The sequence below is a fragment of the Cajanus cajan genome, chromosome 2, assembly GCF_000230855.2.
Source record: "Cajanus cajan strain Asha chromosome 2, NIPB_CcT2T_4, whole genome shotgun sequence".
Taxonomy (NCBI): domain Eukaryota; kingdom Viridiplantae; phylum Streptophyta; class Magnoliopsida; order Fabales; family Fabaceae; genus Cajanus; species Cajanus cajan.
The window spans coordinates 41,356,471-41,367,292 of record NC_138518.1 but is presented as its reverse complement, the minus strand read 5'-3'; the positions used below and the strand labels follow the sequence as shown (position 1 = coordinate 41,367,292).

At 27.1% G+C, this 10,822-nt stretch overlaps 1 protein-coding gene and 1 long non-coding RNA gene across 2 annotated transcripts; both read right to left on the bottom strand.

Annotated features, from left to right (window-relative positions):
* Positions 1-5,964: 5,964 nt before the first annotated feature.
* On the bottom strand, positions 5,965-6,655 carry LOC145954910 (uncharacterized). Its single transcript, XM_083069597.1, has 2 exons — positions 6,257-6,655; positions 5,965-6,090 (listed from the first exon to the last, which is right to left on the bottom strand). Exons 1-2 carry the CDS (start codon positions 6,653-6,655, stop codon positions 5,965-5,967), a joined length of 525 nt encoding a protein of 174 aa, XP_082925723.1.
* Positions 6,656-7,227: 572 nt separating this feature from the next.
* On the bottom strand, positions 7,228-10,258 carry LOC145954251 (uncharacterized). Its single transcript, XR_014431423.1, has 3 exons — positions 9,840-10,258; positions 8,901-9,058; positions 7,228-7,486 (listed from the first exon to the last, which is right to left on the bottom strand). It is a non-coding gene; the product is annotated as an uncharacterized LOC145954251 (long non-coding RNA).
* Positions 10,259-10,822: the final 564 nt, after the last annotated feature.

The following is a 10,822-nucleotide window of genomic DNA, read 5'->3' as shown; positions in this document are numbered from 1 at the left end:
AATTTAATTTTTATTAGTATCATATTATAATATATTAGCTTTAATCTATTCTAGTGAATCATATGGTCTTGGTCATAAATTTTAGTTAATTTTCGCATTTTTTTTTCTTGTTTTGACATTGGTTTTTGTGCAAGCCATATCTAGAGCTCCCTGGAAAAATACGAGAGTTCTATAACTTTTATGTTGGAAGAAAAGACTAATTAAGAAGTTAAGTGACCCAAAATTGCATTGTAAAGTTGTGATCCTGTACAATATTTTCTTTTTCTTTTTAAATTGTAATGTTAGGATTTGTTTAGTGATGTAATTTGATTGCTTTAGTGGACTGAGCCTTTAATTACTCAGATTAGGCTCATTAGTGTAGTCTATAAATAAGTGTAACACATGTATACTTGATATGATATATCTCATTTTTTTCTTCAGAAATTGAGTTACTTCTCCTAGAAATCTCTCAAAATTCACACACTCTCTCTCTCTCACACACACAGATTTTCTCTCTTGATTACACGAATTGGATTGCTACAACATGATTATGATGCGTGACTAGTTCATTAATCAATTCTAAGTTTCAAGAACTACAGTAAAATTCAAGTTCCCAATTTTTTTACCAAACAAATTCTCTATTTCTCTTCTTCTCTGTTTTAGGTTTTTCTTTCATTTTTCATGATTGTGAATTTTGTTTAGGATCTATAATAGAGATTGAAGATTAATTTTATATCTAAATTTAGATTTAGGTTTAATCATAAAATAAACTAAATCACCTAATTCAATCGTTTACTATTCTTGAATTTTATTAAAATTGTGAGATCGCGATTGCGTTTCATGTTTTGATGGAATTCATAGATCTAAATTTAGATCTACTTTTTAATTTATTTATTAAGTTTGTGTTGAATTCCGTTGATTGGTAATTTGAATTTGTTGTTGAACTATGAAAATTTTATTGTATGGATTGAAACTTTGAATCAATACTTCTCCGATTGAATTTTCGATTCCTAATTCTTTGTTTGTTTGAATACTATTCAAATATTAAAAATCTCCTTCCTAATTACATGATAAAATACAAATTTAATGTGTAATTATTTTTTATATTATAAATTTTTAGGAAAAATTTAATTTACTTTTGATAGTGATTTGATATTGCTATATATCAATGTTACATTGTCCATATTGGGAATAGGAAAAATAAAAGTATTAGTTAAATAAATATTAATAGAGCTAGAATTAAAAGTAGTGGCCACCATATCTAATATTTCGTGGGAATCCCAATAGGAATGAGAGAAAATTGGTTTGAAGTCATCTGGGTCGGGAGCTTTATATGGGTCCATAGAGAAAATTGCCACTTTTACTACTTTTATTACTTCCTCCATAGTTATAGGTTGGATGAGATGTTGAAAACAATCATCTTCAAAGCAAAGGATATTATTCAAAGCCAAAGAAGTAGGATCACAAATAGAAGGTGTCTAGAAGAGTTTCTTGAGGAAATCATTGATTTCTTTTTAATAGTATCCTCAATAGTACCCTAGATACCATTAAGATCCATTCTTATCACCTTATTTTTCATTCTTTTAACAATCGTCTTTGTGTGGAGAAAATTGGTGTTTTTATTACCAAACTTGACTCAATTCTCTCTTGATTTTTTAAATCACAATAACTCCCGTGAGCTAAAATTTTATTGTATTGACATTGAAGGTACTGTTCCAACATAATAAGAGAATGATTTTATCTACATTCAAGCTATTAATGATCACCTTTTATGCAAACCTCAAACTTTTTCTTGTCAATTTTAAAATTAGTTATGTAATAACCAATTTTCAAAGTTTTTAAAATTTTAAAATCAAGTGTTACCTAATTTTAAAAATTCAGTCTTATAAAATCGATTCTTTAAAATTAATCGATTTTAAAAGTAAAAAATAATTAATTTTAAAAATATTTTCTGCACTAATGCATCTTATGTGTATGCTATTATTTTCAGCTAATAAATTAAAGTGATATTTGCATTAAGAAAGAAAAAAAAAAACTCTTTTCATTTACAAACTATTATCCCTTCATCATAGCTGCCTTGGGACACAATGAAAACGCCTTGTTTTCTTATTTGGCCATTGCAAATCATCATAGTTAGCATCATGATTCAAGTCAGTTATATCTGCCAGCTATAACCATACAGCCATTAGTCGCATGAATAGAAAAATTAAAAAAAATAAATAAATGTAATAATTATTTTAAAAAATTAATAACAAGATTTTAAATTTATTCTCCATATAAATTTAACTTGAGACATATTATTCATTGATACTATGAAAATTACACACTACTTCTTTTAAAATTATATAACTATAGATATTTGACGGAAACAATCCTAATTAGATTTTGCTTATCTCTTAATTAAATTAGATTAGTTTAAGATGAAACCTTAAAATACGAGTGTAAATATTATCGATTATATTGACCTTTTTTAAAGAGATTCACTAACTTTAAGACTAATATAGTTTTAACTGTAATTTTAAGAGATTAAGCTGATTTTTTTCTGACATTTTAAGAAACAAGTGTCTATCGCTATATGTGGAAGATATAATAGATCTATTAAATCTATTGATGCTAAATTCTAACAGAAATTTTAGTCTTTTATTGTAAAATCTTCTTTATTATCATTTTTTAAAAAAAATCATAATACTTAAATTCAAATAATTAACTTCCTTACAAAAAATAGAACTCAATTATACTTCAATTAACTTAATGTTAGTTATCGAAATTTAAATTTTTAGGCATTAAAAATTATTAAATTAATGATGGGTACAACTAATAAATAAAAATTATTGTTTACGATTAGAGTGCATGTGAGCTTGATCATAAATAGGTTGTAAGTGAGACAAGTTATTCATGAATTATTTGAGTTTAGTCTCAATTACTCATTTAAACTTGTTTGTTTAATTAAATAAAAAAACTTAAATTTAAATTTAGGTTTAAATATGTAAATGAGTTGGTTCCAAGCTTTAAAGGTACTATATTAAAGGCTCCTAAACTTATTTCATTCAATAATTCATGTTTTACATCAAATTTTAACAATCTAACCGTTGAATTTAAATTTTTTAATGCATAGATCAAATCTGCAAATTTTTTAAAAAATTTGAAAACTATTTGATACTTTATTTCATTAATTCAAATCAATGTATAAAATGATTTTCTGATTATCCATCAATTTAAATTAATGAAATGAAGTATCAAATTTTTTAAAAATTTGTAGACTTTATTTATGTATTAAAAACTTTAATTTAACGGTTAAATTGCTTAGATTTAATATAAAGCACGAGTTATTGAATGAAGTAAGTTTAGATAGACTTATTATTGAAATAATGTACAAATCCTTCCTTATATATATACATACACACACACACACACACATATATATATATATATATATATATATATATATATATATATATATATATATATATATTTATCTTAATTAACTTTTGTTTTTTTAGGTAATGTCGTGGATCTATTATGCATAAACTTAGGACGAGATTGTTTCATATAATAATATTGTATTATACCAAGAATTTTTCCTAGAAATAATATAACCCATAATGTTATTCTTAAAAATATAAGGAAAGATATTTAGTTCATTTTACTATTTCTAGGAATATTTTTAAAATTTAAAATAATTTAAATAAAAATGGAGGCTATAAGGATTATAAAAAATAACTTACAATATTTTCATGAGAATATCACATTCTCACCCTTCTATTACAAGAACAAAACTCTATTAAGACACATTTGTTTCAAGGTATTACATTCTATTCTTGAAAGTCACAATTTTGAGAATGTTTGAATTGAGATGTTATTCCTAGGTATATTTTAAAAAAAAAAACATGTATGGTTATGTTCTAATATTTTTTGTAATATTTTTTTTTAAAATTTGAAATAATTTAAATTAAAAGTAATTAAAAAAAGAAATTACAAAGTATATTAGAATGTAGCTAGTTTCCAATATTCTCATGAAGTATTACCTTACCACGATCTCGATATGAGAATAGAAATGTACAAACGGGATAGGACAACATTTTCGAGAACGATTAACATTTAGGAATATTTTTTCAAAATTCGTATCATTCTTGAGAATCTACTTTTAGTTCATGAAACAAAAGTTTCCTTAATTATATTGATGTCATGTATCTACCCTTGGACTAAACTTTGACATATCTTATGTCAAGTTTGATATTTTAGTAAATTCAATTTTGTCTCTCTAAAATAAAAAAAAAAATGTTACTTCTTAAAAAAAAAAACTTAAAATTAATTTTGAAGCTTCTTTCTTATAATAGTCAATAAGTAATGATATTTTTATTTACTAAATTATAAAAATATAAGTCTAAAATAATTTAATTTTACCTATAATGTGTTAAGCACATTTTTCTATTACATAAATAATTATTTAGTGATGAGATATTTGTGAAATGCTTTATTGATAAAGTTAAAAATAATTTAAGAAAAAGTTTATAATAAAAAATAATATATTAAACATGAATAGTTATCAAGCACGAGATTGTGTTCAGAGTTTCTCTTTAATGAGAATATTTTTAGACATTTTTCTTAAATGAGAGAATATTTTAGAGATTCTTTTAATTTATTTTAGTTTATATTTACCATATTTATTTATAAATTAAATATTTATATTTTTAGAATAAATTGTCAATAATTAAATAATCTTAATCACAATACAAATTGTTTATAATAAATATAAAATATGATTTATTCATTTAAAAATATTTATTTATACAAATTTCAAATAATATATATATAAATATAGCATTAATTTTTATATATAATTTATTATAATTTTTTTTTTGTTTGTTTACAAGATTATAAATTTTAGTTATTATATATAATAAACTTTTGGTTTGTAGTGAAGTTAAAGATGAGCTAAATAAACTAACTGATCAATTTTTTTTAAAAAAAAAGACAAATTCAAACTTTCAATTACATTTGATTAAATAAATAAGTCAAATTTAAATATATATTTTTTTACAAGCGAAGGCCAAATTTTAGTGTTTGACGATTTATTTGTTAACATTCTAACCACAAGTTCATAACGGTGATGGATTATCCATTAAAAATGTCTGATTTAATAAATTTGAGTCATAGATTAGAATGAATGATAAAGATCCTGCCACGTGTCTTATATTATTTTTCCTTCTCTTTTCACTGATCTCTATATTCCACCTTAGAGATCATAAACAGGTCTCTTATCACTCAAAACTTGAGTTTGCTTCATCAATGAAGCCACTCACAAGTAATTACTTCTTTGCCACTGGCCCAGATAATAGACTAGGCAAAAGCTTGCGTTTTGATATCAAATTCCAGCAAAGAAATTATGCTTTGGAGGGGAAATTAACTCTTTTTTATTTTTATTTTCGTGTGTCACCCACCAAGACCTAATTGGTACGAGGAATTTTATGCTTCGGTTATGAATTCAACTACCAAGTCTTATGAAGTTATTGGATATTTCTTTTTGTTCATTCTTCATTAAGTAAAAGCATAGGTTTGATGAAATTGAAAATGAGAGAGTGGAGGAACCATGAAGAGAAGGGGAAACAATGTAAGACACGTGGTGAGATCTTTATTGATCATTTTAATCTACAACTCAAATTTATTAAATTGAACACACTAGCTGTTAGAATTGGAAATTTTTAGAGATTGATAGTATATTGACACTCATGAACTATGGAGTACTCTTATTCAATTGAGAAAGAAAACCGAACTATTTAAGATAGCCTTACAACCAATTAGGATGGTAAAATAATAACCTACGATTATATATATCCTTGAATCATGGTATATTTAACTAAATTGAAAATGGAAAAATATCACAGTTATTATTACGACCCTAAAGTAGAGGAACCTTAACAATTATGGACCTCTACAACTTCAACATCCTCCCTTAAATTGAAAAAATATTGATGATCAGTTTGTTCAAGGATATTTGCAAACACCCATTAACTCTTGCAACTTCAAGAACACTTCAAGTTTCAACAACTTTGTCATAGTGTCCTCAATTTGCTCGTGAGTAGAGCATTGCAACAACTCCACTATTCCATCCTTAACAAGATATCGAAGAAAATAAAAATAAACATCTATGTGTTTTTTATAACCATGCATTACTAGATTCTTTAAAAGTTTAATGGCTGAAATATTATCGTAAAAAAACAATTGTTGGATCATTTTGCCTCAAATTTAAACTTTTCAAAATTCTTTTTAACCACACCGCTTGACATGCACTTGAAGCTACAACAATAAACTTTGTTTTAGCATAGTTGAAAGAGACACCATCAGTTGCTTCTTCGAGGACCATGAATCTGCTCCTGAGCTTATTATGAAAATGTAGCCTAAAGTATTTTTTTTTTCTATCATTTAGATCCCCAACATAGTCGCTATTTATGCATCCAATGAGTTCTTCATTTCCTCCCTTCTTGTAGAATATCCCAAAACCAATTGTGCCTTTCACGCACCTTAAAATCCTTTTATCTGCCAACAAATGAGACTCAGCAAGATGCTCCATGTATCTATTAATCAAGCTTACAACGAACATAAGATCAGGATAGTTAGAAGTTAACCACAGTAGACTCCTAATCATTTGCTTATAAACATTATTGTCAACGCCCATTCCTTTTACATCACGAGTAAGCTTAAAACTAAGCATTACAAGATTATGTACTGACACAACACCAAAAATGCTTTTTTGTGGCAATTTTTATGTTATTTAGCGACCATACAAATGACCATTAATATTTTTACTGGCAATTAGATTATGGCCGTTGTATGTAGAGTCGGTAAAACTATTAGTGGCATTTAAAGTGAGTGCTAGTAAAGACTTTTTAAATGGTTGGAAAAAATAAAAAATTTTAATGACAATCCTAGTGACAATTTTAATGACCACTAAAAGTAATTTCATTGAATAATAGATTTTCATATATGTAAAAAAAATTGTATAGAAATACAATTGAATCTCATTAGATAAAATAATTTATTTTGATAGCATATTAATATTCAATTAGTTAAATTCAATTAAATAAAATTATTTTTAGTCCATGCATTGAAATTGATGAGGGAATCAAATTCAATTTTTCATCCATTGAATTTTTTTTAAAAAAAAATTACTTTCTTTACTAATATTCTCATCCATCATTTCTCATAAAAATAATGAGAATAATAAATTTTTTATATGAGTACTCCATATTTGCAATAACACCAAATACCCATTTATTAGAGTAATGCAAAATTTATGAGTTTATCATGTCCTTGAGATACCAAGGAAACCATTGAAAAGACAAAATGAATAGTCAATGATGTCATGATCCAAAGAAATTACAACAAAGGTCTCTTATGATTTAGAGCTATTTGCTAAAATGTCTAAAAGGTCTTCATCAATTGCAATTGAATCCTGCAAAGCACAAAATAAACAAATGTCCTCCTTCAATGCAGGTTCATCAATTTCCTGTTAACAATATAACATTTAATGTACTATCAAATCAAATCAAATGCAGTATTACAACAAAGGAATAACATGTGTATAAGAAATGGATTAGGCTCAATACCACGTTATACTTTAAAAGAGAAAATGAATTTGCTGAAATGGAGTATATGAACATAACTGTAATTACTTCAAACAAACCTTATGGCGTATCTGATGGCTCTAACCCTTTCTTTGACAACCGAAAAGTTCCTAAATTCAATCTAGAAAAAGGTGGGGTGCATAGTGGCCATATTCAACATGGACTTACAAGCCAAATTTTCAAAATAAAACACTGGGGAAACCTATTGTGTTTGACATGGACATGAGTGCAGGCGATTTTCTAGCTCTATTTTACCTTCTAAAAGTGCCGGTTCAAGTAATCGACCTTAAGGTATTTGATTTTTTTCATTTTTTTTTATTATTTTTTTAAATTTAATTGTTCTACATTAAACCAAATATTGACACCAAGATAGGAAAAGGTGCGCAAATGATTTCTTTTTATGATTTTAGCTCAAACAGGAATTTTTCTACTGTTAAGTTGGGGACTTACGTTACTTTCTACCTTACACTTGAAAATCCAAGTTCTGTTATGATGAAAAATATACACGATTGCACTCACAGAAACATCTTTTGATTCAAGCAATCATTGTCAGCCCTACTGGATGGGCTAATAAATACATATAGCTCTGTTACGTTCATTGCCTAGTGTCCATTATGGTTGATTGTGATTCTACAAATCATTGTCATCTTGAACCATATTTTTTTTGTTAACCTCTACATATTATAATAAATCAAATTACTATCGCAATTGGAATTTTAGTTGATTGTGATTCTGCAAATCCAAACAAAAAGGTTGAGAACATAAAAATAATTTAAAATATGGCGAGCAGGGAATAAATAGTATATTGCATAATATTAAATCAGAACATAAAAATAATTTAACTATTGTCTACTGGACACAAATTCTGCCTATGTATACTTTAGAGAATGAAAAGATAAAACCCAAATTTATTAAATCAGAACAGAGATATTTATACAGTGAATAAAGGAGCTGCTTGAAATAATCAGAATCTTATAATAAAAAAAAAGAGTTAATTTTATCATATTGTTTTTAGAATTTTGAAGACTCAACTAACTAGTTTAATTGATTAAAATATGTAGATTTTATATCTAATTCATCCAATTCTACCCAATTCAAATTTTATGACCAGTTTGAATTAGCTTCTAATGACAGCTTTTAATTGTGTAAGTTGAATGTGCATATGGTTAATTACATCTCATCATTGATTCATTTTATTTTTTCAGATGTGATCTGAAAAATGGTACTCTCTTTTGGGTTTGATTTTCAGGGTTGTCAAGGTGCAGTAAGAGTTGTAGACTTAGATGGACTAATTACCTTAGGCCAGGAATAAAAAAAGGGTAACTTCACAGACCAAGAGGAGAAGATGATAACTACACAGGGGTTTCAGTTTCTCAGCCAATGTCAAGAGGCCAGTGGGAAAGAAGGCTTCAAACAGACATCCACACTGCTAATTATCAAAGCACCAAAGTGTCCTGTTATTATAAGCAAATTCACTTTGAAAATATCAGAAAAATATTAGAAAAGTAACTCATAATCTAGTACTTTGATGCACAAAAGTGTCCTGTTATTATAAAAATCAATCATCAAATGATTCCAATATCTCAATTCCACTTATATATACATATAAATTGACAACGGGTAACATAATTTGTAAATAACTAACAGAATTGATAAATACTTAAATTTCTTATTATTGCTTATGTATATAAAAAAGATTAATCTTCAACGAATATCACGTGATTTTGTTGATCCATACCAAGACATAGGAAGACATAAATAAAAAACAACAATCATTTGGAAGAAATTTTTGGCATCTCCTTTATTTGTTACTACAAAATAGGACATGCATTAGTGACCATTAAAATGCAAACATTAATAAAGAAATGTTAGCTAGCAGCAGCTACAGTACAGTGCCTACAAAACGAGTTTACTGACCCTTTTTCTTTCCTATCTTCCTCTCTGTCTTCCCTTTGTCTATATTCCATTCATCTTCTTCCTTTCTATCCATATAATTATTATTGGTATTTTTTACTCTAACCATTTCAGATGAAAGCTTAATTATTATTATCCTTATCATTCATTATTATCTCTGCATAACTTTGAGGCATTTGCATGAAAATTTTAAAATCGAAACAATCATTCCGTAACAGAGAAATGGAGATAGAGAAAGAGTTTGAAATGGAAAAAAAGAAACGAATCATGCAAAACAAACCTTAAAATTGAAATTGAAGACAAAATCACAAGAGATATTACCACATGAGGATCCAAAAGGAGAATGAGTTGACGCAGCCATTGAAGCTATGCGCAAAAGATAGAAGAAGCCATGACTAGAGGTTGAAATCGTGCGAGAATGAGAGTGAGAGTGAGATGAGATAGTGAGAAGCCAGAGTGAGAGTGAGAGTGAAAGTGACATGAGACGAGACGGTGAAAACTGAAAAGTGAGGCACCGGGAGTGAGGTTTTGTAAAAAAAAAAATCTAAATGAAAATTAATATTAACGATAATTTTTAAAAGTTGTCACTATAAATAAAGTTTTACCGGCTAATTTTTATTGGTCACTAAAATTTTTAGCTAATAATGTTATGCAGGCAATTATCTTATTGCCACTAATTAATAGTCATTAATGATACTTTTTCTTGTAGTGTGAATTGCATTGAGCCATGTTAAATCTCTCTAACATTTCTCCTAGATACTTTCTTTGGCTAATAAAAATTCCATTGTCAGTTTGCATTACTTCAATGCCAATGAAGAATCTCATTTTTCTAAGAGCAATCATATTAAACTCAATCATCATAGACCTTTTAAATTGCTCAAACAACATCTTGTCATTCCTAATGAATATAAAATCATGAACATAAAGACATACAATTAGAATTTTACCTCCACTGATTGTCTTCATAAATAATGTATGCTCATGAGGACATTTATTGAAACTTTTTTTTTTGATGAAATATGACTCTATTTGACTATGCCATGCTTGCGAAGCCTGTTTGAGCCCATATTGTACCCTTTTGAGATGATACACCTTGGATTGATTCCATTTCTGTTCATAACCAAGTGGCTAGTTAACAAAAACTTCTTCCTTAATATCTCCTTGTAGAAAAGATTATTTGATGTCAAGTTGGTAGATCTTCCAACCCATTTGTGCAGAAAGGGAAATAATCACCCATATTGTACCCAATTGAGCCATTGGTGGAAAAATTTTAGAAAAATATACTACATATTGTTGACTATATC

Bases quoted from the DNA above. Each gene is read 5' to 3' on its own strand.
- LOC145954910 (XM_083069597.1), bottom strand. From the start codon at position 6,655: ATGGGCGTTGACAATAATGTTTATAAGCAAATGATTAGGAGTCTACTG. The intron at 6,091-6,256 runs GTGTGGTTAAAA...TATCTTGTTAAG, and splicing joins CTTCAAGTGCATGTCAAGCG to GATGGAATAGTGGAGTTGTT.